The sequence below is a fragment of the Hippopotamus amphibius genome, chromosome 4 (assembly GCF_030028045.1).
Source record: "Hippopotamus amphibius kiboko isolate mHipAmp2 chromosome 4, mHipAmp2.hap2, whole genome shotgun sequence".
Taxonomy (NCBI): Eukaryota; Metazoa; Chordata; class Mammalia; order Artiodactyla; family Hippopotamidae; genus Hippopotamus; species Hippopotamus amphibius.
In genome coordinates this window covers 83,475,678-83,501,547 of record NC_080189.1, presented here as the reverse complement: position 1 = coordinate 83,501,547, position 25,870 = coordinate 83,475,678, and the positions used below count along the sequence as shown (strand labels likewise).

General features: G+C 39.9%; 2 gene segments (V, D, J or C); both read right to left on the bottom strand.

Moving 5' to 3' along the window:
• Positions 1 to 983: 983 nt before the first annotated feature.
• LOC130851898 (T cell receptor gamma constant 1-like) lies at positions 984 to 20,298 on the bottom strand. The segment is given in 7 exon segments: positions 984 to 1,126; positions 3,245 to 3,292; positions 3,583 to 3,630; positions 3,960 to 4,019; positions 5,766 to 6,095; positions 12,449 to 12,525; positions 20,252 to 20,298. Coding segments are annotated over 7 exon segments (753 nt in total).
• Positions 20,299 to 23,733: 3,435 nt separating this feature from the next.
• LOC130851897 (T cell receptor gamma variable 4-like) lies at positions 23,734 to 24,387 on the bottom strand. The segment is given in 2 exon segments: positions 23,734 to 24,230; positions 24,312 to 24,387. Coding segments are annotated over 2 exon segments (573 nt in total).
• Positions 24,388 to 25,870: the final 1,483 nt, after the last annotated feature.

Genomic DNA, 25,870 nt, shown 5'->3' with positions numbered 1-25,870 from the left:
GGGCGCTGTAACTTCCTCATACAGACAAGGAAAGGATGGCACAGAGACTTCAAATAGCTACCTGAGGTCACACAGATACTAACAGAGACCCAGGCTTCAAACCCAGGTCCTCGGGGGTCAGAGTCTGTGTGCTTCACCCTCCACCCGAGGGCCCTCTGGTGTAGGTTCACTTCTCATGGGGTTCATGTGAGGGTCAGGAGTCCTTGCTTGTGAGACACTAGTACAGATCTGAGCACACCCAGGGCGAGTCATGCTGGCTGTTACACTGTCACCATAGGAATGTCCCAAACCAGTAAGTCTGAATCTGGTGGCTTTGAAAGAGAAGGAACCTGGGCACCTTCGTGTGGCTGTGACTCCCCTTGGAGCCAGTGCCCTAAAGAAAGCACCATAACCACCATCTCAGGGAAAGACTTAGAGAGGTGGTGGGACCACTGTTACAGCCAACGCTGAATATGATAGCTCAGCTGTCATGTTATTTCTTACCTTGGTGCGATTCCATGAAATTATAGTACACAGACAAACGTGCACTTTGATTTCTTTTTTAATTTTCTGTGCTTATCATTGAAAACAAAGTACAGAATTCAAGTAGCAAAGCTGGAGTCTCCAGGGTGTGTGGCAGGGAGGTTCGGGGCCGTGGTCTGGGTGGAGGCGCTGAGGGAGGAGATGGGAGCTGCCCGCTGTGTGCGCTCAGAAGGCGGAGGCCTTGGGGGCAGGAGGAGCTGATGAGGCTGTGGGACAGAGGTGGGAGAGGCTCCCCTGGACCAGCCCTGGGCCCTGTCCCTGAGTAATCACAGAATTCCGTGTTACAGAGTAAAACTGTCTGCTTGCACAATGGTTTGAAAAACCCTTACCCAATAATAGAAAAATATACACATTATCTGAAGCAACCCAAACCCAGAAAGGAAGCCCAGCAAGATCATCAACAGAGAATTTTCAGGACAAGAGATGATGAGGGAAAGGTGACCCCTTTGTGGCCCCCTCTGTCACGAGCTCTTCCCAGCACCGCAGAGGGCTGTTCTCCTACACACACAGCAGGCGGTGATGACGAAGTAGATGGCACTCTTGACGAGAAGGAGGAGGTAGGTGTAAAAGGCAGAGGTGCTCAGGAGCTGCAGCTGCAGGGTGTCTAAGAGAAATTGTTTGATTATCACCTGTTCTTCTGAACAGTTAGGACACAGTGCTAGGAGGTGGGGGTCACCATTATTTACTTCTGATCACCTACCTTGGAGTGACACCCCTGTAACACCGAACCCCCAGGTAAACATCCACCACCCCCACCCCCACCACTACCAGGACAGCTCAGAATCCAGTTAAAGTTCAAGTCAATCAACAACCTCAGCTAAATTCACTAGAATCTTCTAAAATATTAAAAAGTAAGTTTGTGTTTTTAATGAATGACTCCCGTAGGGAAAAGTGTTTGTGATCAGTTGCTTTCAGCATTTTCTTCACCCTTACCATATGTCTAAGAAATAATAAATAATATTCATTAATCACTGACCAAATGCCAGACACTTTTCTGAGAGCTTTGCATGCAAAATTTTACTCTTATTTAATTTTTACAATAACCTATGAGATTATTGTTTTCAACCCCATTTCACAAATAAACTGAGGACAGAGAGGAGTAATTTGCCTGATGTCACACATTTAGAAAATAGCAGAAACCGCATTTCAATCCCAGTAACATGACTTTAATGGACACATTCTTAGCTACCCTGTAATCCCGCATCTCCATGTGCAATAAATGCCCTAGACATGGAAAGGGTCAGCATAAATATCAGGTTGCATTGCTGATCTGGAAGCATCTGAGCCATCACATGCACAGTGTGTAGTGGCTCAGGTGTGCATGGGATTCCTAAGATGGTTACAATCATGACATTTGGTGGTGTTCACAGTGCGGGGAGGGGGAGGTTTTAGGGCTGTAAAGAGAACATGGTACAAAATGGAATAAAGTGGTTCGTCCAAATTCTCAGAAACTTTAGCTCATGCCTCACTCACCTGTCTGTCTTGGATGTCTTTCATTGTGTTATAGGATAATGGCACTTAACTGTCCTTTGAAGTTTTGCAAGAAATATATGGTGTTCAGAAATAATTAACAACAATGATGATGGGCCTGACTTGGCTCCGCAATGGACCACAAGGCCGAGTTTCTTGCTGTGGAAATTTCCCTTTTCCACACTTCATCTCATAGAGTCAGAACTCCCCAGTCACTAGCCCTTGGTGTGGAAAGGGATCTCAGGAGGTGATGCGCTCGTAACTCACTGCCCTCGGTCAGGTCAGGTGCAGCTGAGTTCCAGGCCCCCTGATCCTGGGAACGGAGGAGGGATCAGCAGGGTAGAGCCAGTGCTTCTAAATTCACTTAGAACCTTCAGGAGGGAGAGAGGGCCACCAACTAGTGCTGATTCTGTGCCAGCTAAGAGGATACCCTATGAGAGACATTCCACATGTGTGACCTTATCTCTGCAGTAACTGAGTTGGGTGTTCCCTATTGTTCCCCATTGGCAGATGAGGAAACTATTGCTCAGGAAATGTAAATAATTTACTGATATCCATGCAACTAATAATAAAAGGACTTCAGTCTGTGATAGTTGGGAGCTCAGGCACTTACACCCCCACCCAGGTGTCCATCATGTCAGGGCCTTGGTTTTCGGATTTCTTGCTTTACATCAGTGTCCTAGAGGAGGGATTCAGATGGCCTGGATTGAAATCCCAGATCCAGCTGTGTGGCTTGGTACAAGGAACTCAATTAATTTTAGCTCATTGCCCTTGTCTGTAAAATGGGGGAAACTTGATGTACGCCCTCATAGGAGTATTATGAGAATTATACTTAAAATACATGAGAGACACAGCACAAGACTTTCGGTATGTGAAGCTCTCAGCATCAGTGTATATTATTAGTTATTAGCAATGACCAAAGACTTTAACAAATCTAGAAGCAACTTGATATCATGTTTCCCCAGCCATTAGAAACACAAGCCACACAAAGGAAATCCATTGATGGAATAATTCAGAGCCTATCACTGCACCCTCTAATTTAGAGTCATCTCACACCAAAACTGGCATTTACTGTGTTAAGATGATTCCGAGGAAATGATGGATTGACTTAAAATATTATGCAGTCTATTCTGAAATATGCAGACATTCTGGTTTTCTACCTTATATGAGGGAAGTTTAAAAATTAAGTTTATTTATCCAGAGAAAAAAAGTGCTGTAACACAACATCAAGGCAAACATAAACAAAACTTACTGCTTTCATCTTTCAGACAACCATTTGTAGAATTCACAGCAGTGACTTCTAGAAGAGACGAGAGCAAGTATTAGTCAATTATTTATACCTACTATTTGACATGTGATATGTATGTGTATGTATATGTTTGTGTGTATGTATGTGTGTATAGAACACGCACATATATATAAATTCTGCCAACAGAGACAGGAGAGATACTGATTAAATGTGTGAGCCCTACAGTTCCAGAAATAATTGGTCTTTTCTACCATAAACTAGGAAAGTTCAAAAGGTAATTTAATCAGGAGGAAAAAAAATACTATTGGGTGACATGAACACAAACATATACAAAAACTTACCACTTTCATCTCTTGCACAAGCTCCTGTAGAATCAGTATCAAGGACTTCTAGAAGAAATGAGAACAAGGATTAATCAGTTGTCCATGCCCATTTTTGACAGTGTGTGTATATGTATGTATATATACATATATGTGCATATGTGTATATGTATGTGTGTATGTATGTGTGCATGTGTGTATATATATATATATATATAGTGTGTGTGTGTGCTGACAGAGAGACAAGTCAGTCAGTCCTTAAAACTATGACAATGACGTGCCTCACAGTGCCAGATAATTGATCTTTTCTACTTTAAGCCAGGGAAGTTCAAAAGTTAATTAATCAGGGGAGAAAAAATACTAAAGCATGTCACAAAGGCAAACATACAAAAACTTACCACTATCCTCCTTCAAACAATCATTGGGAGACTCAGTAGTAGGGACAGCTGAGGTGACGACTATAAGAAATGTGAACAAGTATTAGTCAATTATTCGTGCCCGATATTTGACAGTGTGCATATGTGTTTAGGTATGGGCGTAACATATATATGTATGTATACACATACATATGTAACATGTATATGTATATGTATAATATCATCTGCTGACAGAGATTAAAATATGAGCCCTACAAATCCAGGAATAGTTCATCTGATACTATGCAGTTCAGTAGCTCTAACTCATATATCGTTTCCCACACATGAAGATGTTGAAGTCCATGAAGCGTATATTTTTGTTCTTTTGTTTATGACAACTGGAGGGTAATATCCAAGGTCATCTTGGTTTCCTTCTGTATTTGCAGCTCCTAGCACAGTGTCTGCCCCAAAATAAGGGTTCAAGAAATACTTGTGGAAAGACAAACAGAAAAAGCAGCTGCTCTACATCTTTAGCAGCCACTGCCAACATGAAGGGATGGTCCCCAAATGGTTGCATCCAATCCCAGAATCCACTAAAGAATCCAAGGTTTGAAGCGATCTGGCTCAGGCAGATTTCCCATTTCACTTGCTTTTCATTGCAGCCCCAGGACAAAGCCAACGCAAATATTCAAACCTGATTTGATCACTGGACAAACAAAGGATCAGAGAGGAAAACGACTTTGGAAATTCAGACTGGTGCGCAGCAAACATCTCTGCACATTTTGTTTTGTACTTGTTTCCCACAGTTTAAAAAGGGCTTCCTAACCACAAGGAAAAGCACAAAATGACTCCTTCTTAGGGGCACTCTGGAGCCTTTGGTCCGTTAGGTGAAGACTCAGGACTTTAAGTCCTGAGTCTAGTGAGTTACAGGACCACTGCCAGGGCCAAGGCGCATCCAGCCCTCTGTTGTGTGGATACGTACAGCATCTGCATCAAAGGGACTCCTCTGGGACATCATGTCTGCATTACGACTGACCCTGAGTGGTTAGGAAACGAGTATATTCCCGTTACTGTTGTGCATCCTCCTGGGACAGTAATTGACCTGAGTGTGTTCATCCACACCCCCCTCCAGGCCTGGCTCGTGCTAGGGCTGCAATAAGTTTGTGAGAGACATTTTCCAATGGCAAGAAATACATTCATTATGTAGAATGGCATTATGTCTGTACACTTTAGCCTCACTCAATCTTTCATTCCAAAATTTTACCTTAAGGTGGTAAACAAAGTCCAGATTTCAAAAAACCTAAGACCATAACGAAAGCTCAATGATCAAATTACTCTACTTTTTGTTGAGCTGCAATCTAGCTCCCTCATGCAAAACACCATTTTTCGTTTAATCACTCATCACTTAGGGTTATACTTTCAGTAAAGCAGGACTGAAGTAAGGGTGGGTTTGCTTGGTGAGTAGAACATTCCTGAAAGATGTGTAATTGTTCTTATTTCCTGATCAACCAAGACGATCAAAAGTGGAATTTCTTTTTGCTCATTTGTTGTGAGCTAAGTTGCTAGCTGCTTTCAAGTATATCGTTTCATTTAATCCACACAAAGACCCTAAAATCATCATTGTGGAAGATGAAACTGAGGCTGAGAAAGGCTAAAAATATATATATATATTTTTAACATTTCCATGACTATCATTTTAACTGTAGGGGAAACAGCAGGACACTGATGTTACCATTAAATGTAACACTGTAGAAAGTTTTGTATTTGTTTGTTTTTCACTAATGTTTGACAGAAAAGGTGAGGTATTGTCTTTGAAAAATTGTGTTCTGAGAGGTTATAGACACATACCTTCATTCATTGAAGGAAAAAGAGTCTCTTGATTTTTTCTTCCCTTGCCTGTCTCGTGTGTGACGACACATACGTGTTCTTTATCCATGGAGTTTTCGGTCACGGTCAGCCAGCTGAACTGCATGTATGTGTCATTAGTCTTCATGGTGTTTCCCTGCTGGGATGGCAGAACTTTCTTGTCATTCTTTTCTTTCCAATAAACTTTAATAACACCAGGAAAAAATTTCTCCAGGAGACAAAGATATGTTCCAGCCCTTTCGAGGTTGATTTCAGCATTTGAAGGAAGAAAAATAGTGGGCGTGGGGGACAGGTCTGCAGCACGGTTTTTATCTATGAAGGGAGATGGAAGAGAATTAAAATAATTATTAAAGAAACATGAACATTGTGCTGTTTGGAACAACCCAGCATGTAATAAAAGGAAAAAAGTTGGCGCTGAGCTAGTGCTCACCATGGCCTTTCATCCACAGTAGGTTGTGAGGTACTTACTATATCGTTCTTATTTTCTTTTTTTTTAAATTAATTAATTAATTTATTTATTGGCTGTGTTGAGTCTTCACTGCTGCACACGGTCAGTCTCTCTAGCTGCGGCGAGCAGGGGCTACTCTTCGTTGCAGTGCACAGACTTCTCATTGTGGTGGCTTCTCTTGTTGTGGAGCACGGGCTCTAGGCGTGGGCTTCAGTAGTTGCAGCATGCTGGCTCAGTATTTGTGGCTCATGGGCTCTAGAGCACAGGCTCAGTAGTTGTGGCACACGGGCTTAGTTGCTCCGTGGCATGTGGGATCTTCCCGGACCAGGGATTGAACCCATGTCCCCTGCATTGACAGGCGGACTCCTAACCACTGAGACACCAGGGAAGTCCTATATCATTTTATTTTCAATAGAAAGAGAGGTTCAAGAGGTTAGGTAACTTGCCCAAAGTCTACTATTAAGTAGTAGAATGTGGATTACAGCTTAGCCTTCGTTCTTGCTCCACATACTGAGATGGGGTATGACTTTTATCTCCTTCCAAAATTCATCAACATTTATTTTTTTAAATCCCTTTTGTTCTATCATAGTGGAGCCTGTTTTAAAGTGGATGGGTGTGAGGTGGGAACCAGAATGGGGGAGAAGACCAGGTAACTTTGACAGTTTCTCTATAGGTGAGAATCTTTGACTTTTGAACTACTTCCCCTTCCTATCCTGTGTTTTGTAATTTATGCTCTTTTTGCCCAAATAACATAGTGTCATGTCCTGTAACTCTGAAAGGTCATTCTTCATTTAACTGACTCTGGAAAGGACCATACTTCTTTTATGCCTCATATAAATAAATGTCCGTTGGAAATTTACTGTATTTTTCAACAATATGCAGTCACTTTTTATAATGGGAATTAGTGTCCCTTTGTGCTTGACAATCTGTGATATTGAACTTTTAGCTTCTAATGTGGGTTCCATGCCCAGTTCTGAAGTGATGGGGTTCTCCTTGTTGACTTCTAGTTTTATACATTTCAACTTCACATCTGAACCACTGCAGATTTTTGAGTAGAGGAGCTAATTATTTATGATGCCTTGAATTTGGAAACAAAATAGCAATGTTTCCAAAACTCCTATTAAAAATGAATAATTTTCTGACGTTTTATATAAACCTTATCAAGTAATGCACTTATCAAGATTTTGTTTCACTTTAGAAAATGTCCACCAAAAGCACATTTTATTTTGGAATTTCATTTGAAGCTGAATGACTAAGAATGCTCCTTATTTTGACTCTCAGTGTTATCCCCAAATTTGACTCTATGCTACAAGGCTGCTGAACTGCTTTAGAGCGTCACTATTTTCCTTGTTTTCACCTGCTGAATAAAGCATATATAATTAGACTAATGGTAAAATTATGGTTCTGGTGTTTCTAGCAGGCATAATGTCAACATATATAACAGAACATCATAGTTTATAAAAGATGTCAATTGAATGCTGGAATGTCACTCGATTATACATTTATGGCTAGCTTAATGGTTGAAATTATAAATGTTAGAACCCTTTCCAATTTGATTTCCAGATGAAACACAAATACTTTACTAATATTCTCTTTGAGCTAGTTTGGAGTTAATCATTCAGCGGGCAGTTTCTTAAGAAAAGAAAAATTGGACTTCTCATTTGAAGAGAAAAAGAAAAAAATTCTTGAGAATTTTTGCCTCTGTAGCAAAGTTCCTGAGTTTTCTACTAAATCAGTAAGCAAACAGTGGTCATTTTTTAACTTATGCTATAAATATAATTAGGTCATGTGTTTGATTTTATACATCTCACTTATGGTGAAAATAGTATTTTATTGATTATAATAGTAAGACACTGTATATTACTTTAGTCATACAATTTGTTTATATTGCTTGAGTTCTCTATTTTATCTTGTCGTTTTCTTTTCAAAATTAAATAGAGCTATTTCACATTTAAGTGAGAAAACCACATTATGACTTTTGTATCTGTATTTAATTGACTTTACATCTTTTAAAAAATTTTATTGGGATATAGTTGATTTACAATGTTGTGTTAGTTTCAGGTGTACAGCAAAGTGAATCAGTTATACATATAGCCACTCTTTTTTAGATTCCTTTCCCATATAAGCCATTATTGAGTAGAGTTCCCTGTACTGTACAGTAGGTCCTTATTAAGACATCTTTTTTTTTTTTTTTTTTGGCCACACTGTGTGCAGCATGTGGGATCTTAGTTCCCTGACCAGGGATTGAACTCTCACCCACTGCACTGGAAGTGTGGAGTCTTAACCACTGGACTACCAGGGAAGTCCCTGACTTTACACCTTGATCATTTAATTTATGAATTAAAACTTTTTTTCTGATAAATATGATCATGAAGCCCAAATTATTGGCTACACATTTTAGGGCCAATAAATGTTAGTGTTAGAGATGATATCATTTAACTTAAAGGATTAGGATTTAAAGCACATAGAGCAACAATAAATATAAAAGCAAACACATTTTAACTTCCTTTTTCTTGCCAAATAGAAGAAAGTATGTTAGGGAGAGACAAATACCTCCCAATTCAATTTGTGTGTATAAGTGGACAGTAAGATAACTTTCCATTTGAAGAGATAGAAGTACAAATGCATCCTCTAAAGAATTTCTCTTCTGTCAATATTTTTGAGTGCAAACAACTCTCCCTCCTGAATGCAATATTCCCTTTAATTTGAATGGATTATAGATGCACCTATCCAGCAACTATGATGTATTAGACAATGTGTCAAGTACACTATTCACACTATTTCATTTAACTCTCAAACAACATGGATACATACTGCTGGATACATACTGTTACCCAATTTTATGGATTCAGAAACTGAGGCCAAAGAATAATCGACCAAGTTCTCATAAGCAGTAAATGGTGGACCCAGAGGCCTTGGTCAGACTGACTCCAAAGCTAGGTTCTTTGAAAACACCACTTCACCATCAGGAAAGGAAATGCGTCAGCTCACAAAACTTACCTGTAATAACCAACTTTGGCCTTGGACCAGATGCTTTCATGATGATTATATATGTTATACAGGAACCATTTATGTAAGTCCACATGTACACAAAGCCAAATCCTACTATGATTTTTGCACACTGTTGTCAATGGTGTCCTTTACTCTAACGATTTGTTTTAACATCTCTCTTAAATGTCTACAGCTAATCCCCATTCACATTCCCATTTTTCCAAATATTTTAAACTATTATTCCAATTTGTTTCTTACCTTCCCTCTATTACCTTGAAAAAAATTGCATTTTTCAGGTACTTACCTATGACAAAAAGTTTTGTTCCATCACTAAAGATTTTCTTGTATAAATTCCACAGTGATTCAACCCATATCAAAAACTTTAGACTGATTTAGCTTCTCTGAGTTCTTCAGATCCTAGTGGAACTATGATGGCCTGGTATTCAAGAAACCAGGGTTTTGGTCCTGGTTCTTTTTGCTCCTAACAAGTTCCACGGCTGAGCTAATGAGGTGAATTAAAGCTTTCAGTGCTTGTTTATTTGAAAACATGATGTTAGTGTAAATCAGTTCAACCTCCCTACCAGTGCTAAAGTGAGACCAATATGAAACAAGATCTGAAAAAGTAATTTTATTAAAAATGCTATGGAAAAGTGAGATTATAATAATAGTTATTACTATTATCACTATTATTAGTGATTTGTTTGAGCTGATTATGTGCTCAAACATGACATTTTAATATCATGGGGCCAAAGCTGGCCCTTACTCATGGGAATTCAGTATTCTGGGGTTGCAGCTGGGTCTGTGGCAATTAACTATGAGGTTCCTTTGTTTGATTTCCACTGTGCTCTGACATGTTGGAAATTCTCAAAGCCATCATCACAGGACGTGTTCTTTTCACACACACAATTTAAAGGCAATTATTTGTCTAGATTTACCTGCTGCATTTCCAGGGTTAAGAAAATCAAAGGGAACTTTGGCTAAAGCCTAATATGTGCAGTCAGTGTTTGGAACTGCTTCACGTATTTTGTCCAAAACAAATGGCTTTTCCCCTCCACATCAACGGCACAATCATTTCTATTCCAAGCTTTTACCAGAAATTTCAGCCTCAGACTGACTTCTCTGTAGCTCATGTGCAGAATTCAGCTCGCAACTCTTGGCCTTTTGACTACAGAAATGGCAAGATACCTAGTCCTCAAATCCTATTATTGTCACACTGGATCATGAAAACCTTACCTGCCTGATCCTATCAGCTGAGGGTCACTATCTGAATGACATTAAATGTTATGGTGCCCATAGCGTCGATGGACTGGTAGCATAAATGGGTTTGATTAAAGACCATTTCTTCCACTTTACAAAATGGATGTTGAACACAATATCCCATCTTCACTTCCCTCCTAAGCCCTATACATTGAAGTCCTTCTCTAGTTTTATGATGTAAAAATATATCATATTTGAAATTTGGTGTGCTTATTTTATCAGTTAATAAAAAGTATGCATTCCACCACAGTTTCAATTTTTTTTCTTTTTTATATTCACTTTTTAAATTGAGATAGAAATGACACCAACCTCTCCTACCTTTGAGCATAAAATCTTACCCTGTGCTTTTTGCTAGATCATCACAGGCCTTTTTCCTTCTGCTTCCCTTAGTGCCTTTGATCCTCTATTCGTATTTCATGCTGTGCCTGTACAGAGCGTGTGTTGTCTATCTTAGGTCTTCTCAAATAGATTTTGGAAACAAACCGTTTAAATAAATGGCAAATGATTAGAAGCAGAAGCACTATTTTCACACATGAGTAATAATACAGATTATGAGCTATTGCTAATTAGGAAGTCAGTTAAAGAATTCGTTTAAAAGATCAGGCTATAGAGGAGTAAATGTTCAGAATATAAAAACTTAAACTTAATGTTTCTCACATGATGTAATGGTCCAGACCATGCACTTTGGGACAGACAAGTCTCTACTGGATCCCAATCTTTGCTACAGTGACCAGTCATATGACTTTAAGCAAGTACCTGAACTTCTCTAAACCTGTTTCCTTATCTATGAAATGGGAAGAAGAGGATTCCCATTTGAGGAAAGAGATATAGCACTGAAACCACTCATCACAGTGTGTGAGTCTCAGTAAGTAACAGCTGATATAATTATTCTCTCTAATGGGATGGTTTGGGGCCATGTCATCAAATTCTTCTGACACACAAAAAATACGGATTTTATAAACAATAATGATTACAATTGTTTCTTTAAAATTAAGAAAGAAACAAACCCATCAGTCCAAGACCCGTTGCCTCTCCAGCAGCCACAGGCCACAGAACATGGGTCCCAGTCAAACCAGAATCTAGAATGCTTTTCCACTAGACTAGAAGCTGTTTGATTTTTGGGACCTGTCCTGTCTTAATTGTTCTCGCTTTTATCTCCAGCATTTAGCACAGAAACTATCCTCAGTAAATATTTGCTGAGAGAAGGAATAAGCAAATAAGGATATAAAATCATGCAGGCTCTTTTCATGGACTTTGGAGCAGAGATGGCTCATTGAGCTCACAAATTCCATTAAACTGGTCCATATCCAGGCAACGTAGCAAGAGATGTGACTGCATGAATTTCAACTGATCTCAGCCTCCCTCTAAGAAACTAGAGTAACAAGAAGTGGGATTTATTGATGTTCTATAGTCATTCGCTATAAGAAATTATTTTGCACTGCTGTTAGGGATGAGGTGAAAACCAATAATATAAGTTTTGCAAGTTATTAGGGAAAAGGAGAATGATGCTTTATCTCAAACTATAGAGAAAAGAAAATTAAGAAAAGTGTTTCTCACTTAATAGCCCATTTACAAGAAAAGGAACTTGAACCAATGACTTATATCAACATAATGACCTAATGTGATAGTGGCGTAAGAATATTGAAACATAAATGAAACAAGGAAACAGATGTTGTCCTCAAAATATTTTAATATCTAGCCTGAGTCTATTTTGTGCGTGAGTGTGTGTGTGTGTGTGTGTGTGTGTGTATTCTAAAGACAAATTTCAGTGGCTGACAAGCAGGGAAGTGAATAGACCACTTACAAAGTAGTTTGTTTCCATACACAGTGACCAGTAGCTACAAAATTGCTGTTTGTGTGCTGAGGCCAAGAACGTGGCTGTCAGATAAGGGGGATCCTAAATTGTTTTTCCCAAAAAGCATCTGTCAGTCTTTCATGACAAAGGTAAAAACAGAAAAATATTACTTACCACAGGCAGTTACTATGAGCTTAATTCCTTCTCCAAATATCTTCTTCCAGCCTGAGCTGTCACATGGGTTAAAGCCCCTATAATAATCTCAGCCTTCTCCTAGATTCACTAAGTGACTAGCAGTGTAAAAACTTTGTACTGGCAATTTGATCTTCTGGGTTCTTTTGGAAGTCCTTGGTAATGGGTTTTATGGCATCTGATATTTTATACGTTTTCCTCTGCTCAGTAGACCAAATATCTGCTTTCCATGAAGGAGTGATCATTGAAACACTGATAAAAAATGAAAAGGATAAAAGCAGAAAAAGAAGAGATCAGTTCCACAGGTGAACTATCTGCTTTTCCAAATTTCTAGGAAGAGTATTCAAAGAATCGAGACTGTTTTTTACTTCCAGGTGTTCAGCTGTGTTGAAACTGCTCCGAGTTCACATCAAAGGAAAAGCTCTTCTATTCTTACAATCACCACAGCTGCTTCGTTAGCGATTTGGGAATGTATTTCTGAAAGGAGGAAACGCTTCAGTAACTGAAAAGGCAAATACACCATCACAAGTGTACTTGAGAGATGCAAACAAAGTTCTCCACTTATTGGGCAACACGATTCTTCCTTCCTTCTTTCCTTCCTTCCTTCCTTCCTTCCTTCCTTCCTTCCTTCCTTCCTTCCTTCCTTCCTTCCTTCCTTCCTTCGTTTTCTTCTTTCTTTCTTTTGGAGGATTGTTGATTTACATGTTGTGTTAGTTTCTGAGGTTAAAAGCAGTAATACAGATTTTGCAGATTATTGGGGAAAAGGATAACAATGGTTTATCTTAAACTGTAGAGAAAATTAAGAAAAATGTTTCTCAATTAATAGACTATTTGCAGCAAAGTGATTTAGTTATACACATATATGCATATTCTTTTTTCATATCCTTTTCCATTATGGTTTATGGCAGGATATTGAATTTAGTTCCATGTGTGATACAATAGGACCTTTTTGTTTATATATTTTATATATAGTAGTTTTTATTTGTTGATCTCGAACTTCTAATTTATCCCTTCCCCACCCCCCTTCCTTGGAACAACAAGTCTGTTCTCTATGTCTGTAAGTCTATTTCTGGTTTGTAAATAAGTTCATTTGTGTCATATTTTAGATTCCACACATAAGTGATATCATATGATGTTTGTCTTTTTCTTTCTTACTTATTTCACTCGGTATGATCATCTCTAGATCCATCCATGTTGCAGCATATGGCATATCATTCTTTTTTATGGCTGAGTAGCATTCTATTGTATATATGTGCCACATCTTCTTTGTCCATTCCTCTGTCGATGGACATTTAGGTGGCTTCCATGTCTTGGCTACTGTAAATATGGCTGCTATGAACATTTGAGTGCATGTATCCTTTTATTTATTTATTTTTTTATTTAATTTGTTTATTTTAACATACAATAAACTGCATATATTTAGAGTGTACAATTTGGTATCCCAATATCCCAATTCATTCCCCACCAACCCTCCCTGCTTTCCCCACTTGGTGTCCATATGTTTGTTCTCTACATCTGTGTCTCTGTTTCTGCCTTGCAAACTGGTTGATTTGTACCTTTTTTCTATATTCCGCATATATGTGTTAATATACGATATTTGTTTTTCTTTTTCTGACTCACTTTACTCTGTATGACAGTTTCTAGGTCCATCCAGGCCTCTACAAATGTCCCAGTTTCATTGCTTTTTACAGCTGAATAATATTCCATTGTATATATGTACCACATCTTTTGTATCCATTCATCTGTTGATGGACATTTAGGTTGCTTCCATGGCCTGGCTATTGTAAATAGTGCTGCAGTGAACATTGGAGTGCACATGTCTTTTGGAATTATGGTGTTCTCTGGGTATATGCCCAGCAGTGGGATTGCTGGGTCATATGGTAACTCTATTTTTAGTTTTACAAGGAACCTCAATACTGTTCTCCATAGTGGCTGTATCAATTTACATTCCCACCAACAGTGTAAGAGCATTCCCTTTTCTCCACACCCTCTCCAGCATTTACTGTTTGTAGATTTTCTGATGGTGCTCACTTTAACCAGTGTGAGGTGATACCTCATTGTAGTTTTGACTTGCCTTTCTCTAATGATTAGTGATGTTGAGCAGCTTTTCATGTGCCTCTTGGCCAGCTGTATGTCGTCTTTGGAGAAATGCCTATTTAGGTCTTCTGCACCTTTTTGGATTGGGTTGTTTGTTTTTTTGATATTGAGCTGGATGAACTGTTTATTTATATTTTGGAGATTAATCCTTTGTCTGTTGAGTCATTTGCAAATATTTTCTCCCATTCTGAGGGTTGTCTTTTCATCTTGCTTATAGTTCCCTTTGCTGTACAGAAGCTTTGAAGTTTCATTAGGTCCCACTTATGTATTTTTGTTTTTACTTCCATTACTCTAGGGGGTGGATCAAAAAAGATCTTGCTGTTATTCACGTCAAAGAGTGTTCTTCCTATGTTCTCCTCTAGGAGTTTTATAGTGTCTGGCCTTACATTGAGGTCTTTAATCCATTTTGAGTTTATTTTTTTTTTTGTATGGTTTTAGGGAGTGTCCTAATTTCATTCTTTTACAAGTAGCTGTCCAGTTTTCCCAGCACCACTTATTGAAGAGGCTGCCTTTTCTGCATTGTATATCCTTGCCTCCTTTGTCATAGATTAGTTGACCATAGTTTATCTCTGGGCTTTCTAGCCTGTTCCACTCATCTATATTTCTGCTTTTGTGCCAGAACCATCCTGTCTTGATCACTGTAGACTTGTAGTATAGCCTGAAGTCAGGAAGCCTGATTCCACCAACTCCATCTTTCCTTCTCAAGATTACTTTGGCTATTCGGGGTCTTTTGCGTTTTCATACAAATCGTAAAATTTCTTGTTCTAGTTCTGTGAAAAATGCCACTGGTAATTTGATAGGGATTGCATTGAATCTGTGAATTGCTTTGGGTAGTTTGGTCATCTTCACAATGTTGATTCTTCCAATCCAAGAACATGGTATGTCCCTCCATCTATTTGTGTAGTCTTTGATTTCTTTCATTAGTGTCTTTCAGTTTTCTGAGTACAGGTCTTTTACCTCCTTGGTTAGGTTTATTCCTAGGTATTTTATTCTTTTTGTTGCAATGGTGAATGGGATTGTTTCCTTAATTTCTCTTTCTGATCTTTCATTGTTAGTGTATGCAAGAGATTTCTGTGTGTTAATTTTGTATCCTGCAACTTTACCAAATTCATTGATTAGCTGAAGTAGTTTTCTGGTGGTATCTTTAGGATTTTCTATGTATGGTATCATGTCATCTGCAAACAGTGATAATTTTACTTCTTTTCCAATTTGGATTCCTTTTATTTCTTTTTCTTCTCTGATTGCTGTGGCAAGGACTTCCAAAACTATGTTGAATAGTAGTGGAGAGAGTGGACATCCTTGTCTTGTTCCTAATCTTAGAGGGAATGCTTTCAGTTTTTCAGCATTGAGAAGGATGTTTGCTCTGGGTTTGTCGTATATGGCCTTTATTATGTTGAGGTAGGTTCTCTCTTTGCCCACTTTCTGGAGAGTTTTTATCATAAATGGATGTTGAATTTTGTCAAAAGCCTTTTCTGCATCTATTGAGATGATCATATGGTTTTTATCCTTCAGATTATTAATATGGTGTATCACATTGATTGATTTGCATATATTGAAGAATCCTTGCATCCCAGGGATAAACCCCACTTGATCATGGTGTATGATCCTTTTAATGTGTTGTTGGATTCTGTTGCCTAGTATTTTGTTGAGGAGTTTTGCATCTATATTCATCAGTGATATTGGTCTGTAATTTTCTTTTTTTGTAGTATCTTTGTCTGGTTTTGGTATGAGGGTGATGGTGGCCTCATAAAATGAGTTTGGGAGTGTTCCTTTCTCTGCAATGTTTTGGAAGAGCTTGAGAAGGATGGGTGTTAGCTCTTCTCTAAATGTTTGATAAAATTCACCTGTGAATCCATCTGGTCTTGGACTTTTGTTTGTTGGGAGATTTTTAATCACAGTTTCAATTTCATTACTTGTGATTGGTCTGTTCATAGTTTCTATGTCTTCCTGATTCAGTCTTGGAAGGTTATACCTTTCTAAGAATCTGTTCATTTCATCCAGGTTGTCCATTTTATTGGCATATAGTTGCTTGTAGTAGTCTCTTATGGTGCTTTTTATTTCTGCGGTGTCTGTTGTAACTTCTGTTTCATTTCTAATTTTATTGATTTGAGTCCTCTCCCTCTTTTTCTTGATGAGTCTTGCTAGAGGTTTACCTATTTTACTTATCTTCTCAAAGAACCAGCTTTTAGTTTTATTGATTTTTGCTATTCTTTGTTTCTATTTCATTTATTTCTGCTCTGATTTTTATGATTTGTCTCTGTCTACTAACTTTGGGTTTTGTTTGCTCTTCTTTCTCTAGTTTTTTTAGGTGTAAGGTTAGATTGTTTATTTGGGATGTTTCTTGTTTCTTGAGGTAGGATTGTATTGCTATAAGCTTCCCTCTTAGAACTGCCTTTGCTGCATCCCATAGGTTTTGGATCATTGTGTTTTCATTGTCATTTGTCTCTAGGTATTTTTTGATTTCCTCTTTGATTTCTTCAGTGATCTGTTGGTTATTTAGTAGCGTATTGTTTAGCCTCCATGTGTTTGTGTTTTTTACAGTTTTTTTCCTGTAACTGATTTCTAATCTCATGGTGTTGTGGTCGGAAAAGATGCTTGATATGATTTCAATTTTCTTGAATTTATCAAGGCTTGATTTATGACCCAAAATGTGATCTATCCTGGAGAATGTTCCATGTGCACTTGAGAGGAATGTGTAATCTGCTGTTTTTGGATGTAACGTCCTATAGATATCTATTAAATCAAGCTGATTTATTGTGTCATTTAAAGCTTGTGTTTCCTTATTAATTTTCTTTGTGGATGATCTGTCTGTTGGTGTAAGTGGGGTGTTAAAGTCCCCCACTATGATTGTGTTACTGTTGATTTCCTCTTTCATGGTTGTTAGCACTTGCCTTATGTATTGAGGTGCTCCTATATTGGGTGCATATATATTTATAATTGTTATCTCCTCTTCTTCGATTGATCCCTCGATCTTTATGTAATGTCCTTTCTTGTCTCTTGTAACATTTTTTTATTTTAAAGTCTATTTTATCTGATATGAGTATTGCTACTCCAGCTTTCTGATTTCCATTTGCATGGAATATCTTTTTCCTTCCTCTCACTTTCAGTCTGTATGTGTCCCTAGGTCTGAAGTGGGTCTCTTGTAGACAGCATATATATGGGTCTTGTTTTTGTATCCATTCAGCCAGTCTGTGTCTTTTCGTTGGTGCATTTAGTCCATTTACATTCAAGGTAATTATCGATATGTATTTTCCTATTACCATTTTCTTAATTGTTTTGTTTGTGTTTTTGTAGGTCCTTTTCTTCTTTTATGTTTCCCACTTAGAGAGGTTCCTTTAGCATTTGTTGTAGGGCTGGTTTGGTGGTGCTGTATTCTCTTAGCTGTTGCTTGTTTGTAAAGCTTTTGATTTCTCCATCGAATCTGAATGAGATCCTTGCTGGGTAGAGTATTCTTGGTTGTAGGTTCTTCCCTTTCATCCCTTGAAATATATCATGCCACTCCCTTCTGGCTTGCAGAGTTTCTGCTGAGAAATCAGCTGTTAACCTTATTGGAGTTCCCTTGTATGGTATTTGTCATTTTTCCCTTGTTGCTTTTGATAACTTTTCTCTGTCTTTAATTTTTGTCAATTTGACTACTATATGTCTTAGTGTGTTTCTCCTTGGGTTTATCCTGTCTGGGACTCTCTGCACTACCTGCACTTGGGTAGCTATTTCCTTTCCCATGTTAGGGAAGTTTTCAACTATAATCTCTTCCAATATTTTCTCGGGTCCTTTCTCTCTCTCTTCTCCTTCTGGGACCCCTATAATGCGAATGTTGTTGCGTTTAATGTTGTCCCAGAGGTCTCTTAGGCTGCCTTCAGTTCTTTTCATTCTTTTTTCTTTATTCTTTTCTGCATGAATGATTATCACCATTCTGTCTTCCAGGTCACTTATTTGCCCTTCTGCCTCACTTAATCTACTATTGGTTCCTCCTAGTGTATTTTTCATTTCAGTTATTGTGTTGCATATCTCTGTTTGTTTGTTCTTTAATTCTTCTCTGTTTGGTAAACTTTTCAATCTTTGAATCCAGTCTTTTTCCAAAGTCCTGGATTATCTTTACTATCATTATTCTGAATTCTTTTTCTGGAAGGGTGCCTATCTCCTCTTCATTTAGTTGTTTTTCTGGGGTTTTATCTTTTCCCTTCATCTGGTACAAAGTCTTCTACCTTTTCATTTTCTCTTTCTGTGGCTGTGGTTTTCAGTTCCACAAGACAAAATGCTGCTTGATATTTCTGTGGAAGCTCTCTAGGAGGCTGGAATGTGCTTCCTGATGGGAGGGACTGATGGAGGGTAGGGCTGGGTGGGCAGAGCTCAGTGAAACTTTAATCTGCTTGTCGGCCAATGGGTGGGGCTGTGTTCACACCTTGTGGGTTGTTTGGCCTTCGGCTACCCAGCACTGGAGCCCACAGGCTCTTTGGTGGGGCTAATGGCAGACTCTGGGATGGCTCATGCCAATGAGCCCTTCCCAGAACCCCTGCAGCCAGTGCCCCTGTCTCCTCGGTGAGCCACAGCTTCCCCGCACCTCTTCAGGCAACTCTCCAACACTAGGAGGTAGGTCTGGTTCAGTTTCCTGTGGGGTCACTGCTCCTTCCCCCTGGGTCCTGGTGAGCACACTATTTTTTGTGTGCCCTCCAAGAGTGGAGTCTCTGTTTCCCCCAGTCCTGTGGAGGTCCTGCAATCAAATCCCACTGGCTTTCAAAGTGTGATTCTCTGGGGATTCCTCCTCCTGTTGTTGGACCCACAGTTGGGAAGCCTGATGTAGGGCTCAAAACACTCACTTTAGTGGGTGGACTTCTGCCATATAACTGTTCTCCAGCTTGTGAGTCACTCACCCAACATTTATGGAATTTGATTTTAACGCAATTGCACCCCTCCTGCCATCTCATTGTGGCTTCTCCTTTGTCTCTGGATGTGGGGTGTCTTCTTTGGTGAGTTCCAGTGTGTTTCTGTCAATGATTGTTTAGCAGTTAGTTGTAATTCTGGTGCTCTTGCAAGAAGGAGTGAGCACACGTCCTCCTACTCCACCATCTTGATTTGTCTCCTGTATCTTTTTGAATTATGGTTTTCTCTGGATATGTGCCCAGGAGTGGGACTAATGGATCATATGGCAGCTCTATTTTTAGTTTTTTAAGGAACCTTCATACTGTTTTCCATAGTGGCTGCACCAGCTTACATTTCCACCAACAGTGTAGGAGTGTTCCATTTTCTCCACACTCCCTCCAGCATTTGTTATTTGTAGACTTTTTAATGCTGGCCATTCTGACTGGTGTGAAGTGGTACCTCACTGTAGTTTTGATTTGCATTTCTCTAATAATTAGGGATGGGCAACATGATTCTTTACCACGGTAATGCGAAATAAGAAAATTCTGTGATGACATTATTTTTCATAGGATAAAAGAAGAAACTTGTAGAATTCTATCTTATTTGAAATTATAGATTCCTTATTTGAACTACAATTTGAGAACAAAGTCCAGTTCTCTGATGATGGAAGAAGAAATGTCTTCCAGGCTGCTCTGTAATCTTAAGCCACTCAATTGGTTAAGGAGAAAAAGAAATTGCCAGAAGCAGCTGAGGGCTTCTCTGAATGCAGATGAGCTCTCCGTCTGCCAGGACCCAGACGGGACCATCCCTGACTCTCCCCATGTCTACTCCAGATCCACCCTGTCATTGTTAAATCCCCCTATTGCATCAGGCATGGTGCCTTCCCAATAGAGATAAATGTATATGACAGATCTCATTGGTACAAATGAAAAATGTTAAAATAAAATTGTAATCCTTAACTTTAATGCAATGTTTACAATTTCCAAAACAGTTACATCCACTAGCTCATTTTATCTAAATGATGATTTTGAGCCAGGAAACAAGTCCCCACAGAGATGAGGTTGTAATATAAGGATGTTTACGTAGTAAATGGTAGAACTGGAACTCGAATTTATTTCTGTACTACAAAGTTCACACAGTGTGCTGCAGAGGGGAACATGAAACCATTCAGTACTGCTTTTAATTCTAATTCTGCCTATTATCTGCTTGATTTATTTGTCATCTTATACCCAGTGTCCTCAACTCTGAAAATATAGTAAGAACATCTATCTCTCAGCATCATTATAAAGAAGATGCATAGCACAGCCGGGCATAACACAGGAGGTCAGTACATCCAAGACCTTCATCTCCTTCCGCTCTGGAAGGATGAGGATCTCAGAGCTACTGTCAGGGGGCCTAATGTGGGACTTGGGGTACACCTTTTATGTGCTCTTAGTTCCTTGACTTGAATGATGTCATTGCCATCTCCCAACAAAAGAACTCCCCGTCATGAGGTGCTAGGGGTCTCAGCCCTGCCCCAAGTACACACTTTGTGTGGTGGAGCTTCATGGTCAAGGCTGTGGGGCAGCCACATCCATCCTTGTCCTTCAGGGACAACCTTACCCACCTCACAGCAAACATGGGCAAGGAGGGAGCTAGGTGCCAATATCCTACTTTTCCTGTATCAAAGAGGTATGGAAAATTAATGTCAGAAAAATGTGATTCAAAAATTAATAACTATATTCCAATATAGTTTCCAATTTTCCAGTTTTTAAAAAATTAATCAAGATCTATTACTCTTATACTCTATCACACTACCCCTAATGAACGTGGACCAGGGCATCAGCAGAATACACAGCCATACCCCTGCCATGTTGAATCCCTTACTTAGAGAGAGACAGACTAGCTGAAATGCTCCCAAAAGCAAGTGACAATCAAAGTGAAACAACTTGGGACCATTTCTTAGAAAAAGAAAAAAGATTGAGCATCCTGGTAGTGATTACACTGAAAATGAGATCACCCAACAAAGATATAGTCTAGGTCTCTAAATGTTTCTCAGTAGGATTTTCATACACAAAAGAGCTAGTCTCTCACCCTAGAGGTTGCAACTGAAATTAAGTGGTGTAATTCCAAGAGAGGGAGATTTTTGACACTGTTATATTCTGCTTTAGAGCTGAGAAAACTGATGCCTAGAGGTGTGAAGATGTTGCTCAAGATCACAGAGCTCATAAGGGCAAAGCAGGAGTCAGTGAGGGGTGAAAATAGGGTTCAGGGCAGTGTCGAGGTTCACAGCAGAGGCACTGGGCTGTCTCTTCTTGGGGACTGTGGACCCTGTGGTTCTGTAAGGACAAGCTGGTTCTTCCTGTTGGCTGCATTGTCAGCAGTTCACAGAATTCACTCCTCTGGAGTCAGGCACTGGCGTGGCTGCAAGAACAGGAAAGCATTTTATTAAGACGATGGGGAAGATGAAGTAAAGGTACAACATGAAAACAGAGCTAAAGTAAGCTTCTGTCCCTTTTACCCTCACCTCTTCTAACACATACTGGGGGGTCTTAGCTTTGAACTAGGCCTTCAGTAAAGGGTTAGGTGTTGGCCTCTTTCAGAAGCAAACCATATCTGAATTACACCTCTCTGACTGCAAAATCAGAGCTCAGGGAGGTAGGCAATGAGTTAAGGAATCTGCGGGACCAATTTTCTTCAGAATTTTTTAGACTTTCCTTTCCTTAATTGTTCTACCACTGCTATCAAGCTGTTCTTAAACTTTGAATTTGCAGTTGAAAAGGGCTTATATTCAGCTTGGACTCCAAAGAGCTTTTGTTTCTCCCTTACGTACAGCATCAAAGGGGTTTCCTGTTTGGGGCTGAAGGATCAGTGACACAGGTTTCCTTTCTTTCTTTTTTTTTCATTTCAAGAAGTTGACTGGTTTCATAAGAAGGTAGTAAATATAGTGATATCTGATTTGTATGATTTTAATGCAGAAATCACATAATTTTAGCTGTTCAACCTCCTCATTTTATAGAAGAGAGAACAGAGGTCCAGAGTAGCTGGAGATCCACCCAAAATCCCATATATGGTGACATTTTAGGAGAGGTGTATCAGAGGATATTGAATATCCTCTGTGCTGTACAGTAGGACCTTGTTGTTTATCTATTTTATATATAGTAGTGTGTATCTGTTAATCCCAAATTCCAAATTTACCTCTCCCCCACCTACCACTATCCCATTTGGTAACCATAAGGTTGTTTTCTATGTCTGTGAGTCCATTTCTCTTTTGTAAATAAGTTTATTTGTATCATTTTTTTTAGATTCCACATATAAGTGATATCATATGGTATTTGTCTTTCTCTTTCTGACTTACTTCGCTTAGTATGATAATCTCTAGTTGCACCCATGTTGCTGCAGACGGCATTATTTCATTCTTTTTATGGCTGACTAATATTCCATTGTATATATGTACCACATCTCCTTTATCCATTCCTCTGTCGATGGACATTTAGGTTGTTTCCATGTTTTGGCTATTGTGAACTATACTTCAATAAAAACAAATAAAATAACAAACAAACAATAAAGGAAAAACAAGAAGAGGTGGAAGGCAGAGGGGCTGACATCTCATCCAGGGTTGAGTGCATCACCATGAGGACTGTTATCAACCAGTGCCAGGTGTGCCAACGGATGAGGACACTGAGACGTCGCCAATAGTGTTTCCTGGGCTTCTCACTGCTGGCTCCTCCCCTGCAAAATGATAAGAAAGGGTGGACAACAGCTTAGAGACTGGATTCAGGCATTCACTTCCAGGCTCAGCTTTCAAACATTTTGTGGCAAATCTCCAGACTGCCCTTCACCTTTGAAATCGTTTGCACGGCATTTTATTTGTGCATCCTTCAAGGGAGATGGTCAGATTCTTATACTGCCAGTCTATACCAGCACTGTCCACTAGAAATAAATGTGAGCCACCAATTTAAGACACAGATTAAAAATGTTTTGGCTTCTGCATTAAAAAAAAAGTACAGAGACAATTAAAATGAATTTAGGACTATTTTTACTTAGTCCAAGATATCCATGATATTTCAACAGGAAGTCAATATAAAAATAGTTAAGGAGATAGTCCACTTTTTTCTTTGCTACTGTCTTCAAAATATAGTTTGTGTGGTGTACATACAGCCCATCTCAGCTTGGACTCTTGGACTAACTACATTTCAAGGGCTCAGTAGCTGCACGTGACTAGTGGCTGGTGGATTGAGCAACCCAAATTCTTCTCCAGATGCTCCAGAAATGCTGAGCTGGATGATCTTTAGAAAGGTCCCTGCCACCTGAGCAGCTCCCTCGCTGAGTCAGCTCCAGCCCCATCTGATTTTATCTGCAGAGGACCCAGAATGGGGCAGTCCCAGAGGGCCAGGATACTGAGGGATGACCCCAAGGCAACCCAAAGGACTCAGAGGTGGTGGCAGTTGCCAGGTCTGGGCGATCAGTGGGTCCCAGTGCTTTTTGTGCAGGGACCTGGGCTGTGTGTGGGGCTGTGCCGAGTCCCAGGTGACACAGTAGTACAGGCCCTCATCGCTCTTCCCCACCTTCATCAATGACAGGTAGCAGCTTCTGCCATCCTTGTTCACATTTGCGTTGACTTTATCTGCTTGCAGGACTGAATCCCGCTGCACACTCCGTGTGGACATGTCCAGATAGAGGATCCTCTCAGGGCCCTGACCCTCCAGCTGGCGGTACCAGTGGACATAGCTGACCGATGTGCTGGCCTGGCAGGGCAGGGCTATAGAGCCACCTGTGTATGCCACCGTCACGGGCCGCTGTGTCAGCCTGATCTCCTGCTGGGCGCCTGCAAGGGATGTGATGAGGGCAGCTTGAGCCCACAGCCTCCCGGTGCATCCCGCCCACCGGGGAAGGAGCTCAGACTTACTGGGAACCAGGAGGACCCACAGGAGGGCCAGGCGGCCCAGCATGGCTATGCATCCTGCCCGGGTGGAGGAGCCCATGGTGATGGGGGCTCAAATTGCGTGGTGGCCCCACCCCTGGGCAGGTGATGGAGGTCAGGTAAGGGCCCGAGCTGCTGCTTCTTTCAGGTGCAAGGAGGCAACTGGTGAGAGCAATGAGGGAGGGATATAGGAAGGGAGGAGCCGAGAGGGAGGAGACAGAAGCCTGACCACAGGGTGAAGGGAGGGATGACAAATGTGAAAGTTCTGAGAAATGCTGAAGGATATTGGTGGAATAATAAGCCAGGAATACAGCGATTCGTGATTGGGCATCGAATACACTTTAACGGCATGCTAATCGATTTACGTTCACTGTTTCCTTAAATCCTGAAACCTTGTAGGATTAAATATTATCCTCAGTTTAGAAATGGAGAAAGCAGGAGCTGTTTTGATTTATTTTGTTTTAATTTTTATTTTATATTAGAGTGCAGTTAATTTACAATATTGTGTTAGTTTCAGGTGTACAGCAAAGTGATTTAGTTATACATATATATATATATATATAAATCTATTGTTTTTGAGATTCTTTTCCCATATAGGTTATTATAGAGTACTGAGTAGAGTTCCCTGTGTTACACCATAGGTCCTTGTTGATTATCTATTTTATTTACAGTACTGTGTATATGTTAATACCAAACCCCTAATTTATCCCCCTCCCAGTGGAGCTGGTTTTAAAATCCCTTTTCCAAGGCTGTATGCCCAAGAATTAGGTTGGGATTTGGAGCCAGGTCTGGCATGAGACAAATCTCATGCTTCCTTTGGCCACTTGATACCCATAGAGCAGTGAATGGGTTGCTAGTTTAAGAGGAAGGGACTAGCCCAGAACAGTCATCCCTGCTGAAAAGACCTGGCCACCATCTGAGCCAGCACTGGAGCATTTCCTCCAAAGGTCCCATCAGATAAGTTTTTTAAAGTTCCTAAATAACATGGTAGCTGTGTAGTCTTGGGCAAGTGGTTTCACCTCCTTTATTTCCATCTGTAAAAGGGGAGCTCCTGGGGTCACATGAAGAGGAAACAGGATCATGTGAGCACAGCATGTGGCCCAGTCACAGAAGCAGAGAAAATGCTCAAGAAGTGGTGGGGGATTATTGTTTCACCTTGAAACTGGACAACTTGCTGTAAATGATGCCTGGGGTCCACTTAGCATGGAAACTATAAGGAAGGTTACAGTTTTGGAGAATCGGGGAGTGTGTGTGTCTGTGTGTGTGTGTGTGTGTGTCTGTGTGTGTGTGTGTGAGTATCCAAAGGAAGACTCCTAACGTGAACCAGGGACAGTGGGGTCCTGGGTGCAGGACCCGGTCCCCCTGTTATAGCATCATATTCTCAGAAATGGTAAAGACAGGGCATTGGGAAGGATCAGCTGAGGAATCCGTCTGAAATGAAGCTTCAAGAATAAAGGTAGCATTGGCTTCCAACTGAAATGCAGGTTCCTTTCCTGTTGTGCTAATTGTATCCTGGGCCTCCTGGGGATGTACGTTATGCTAAT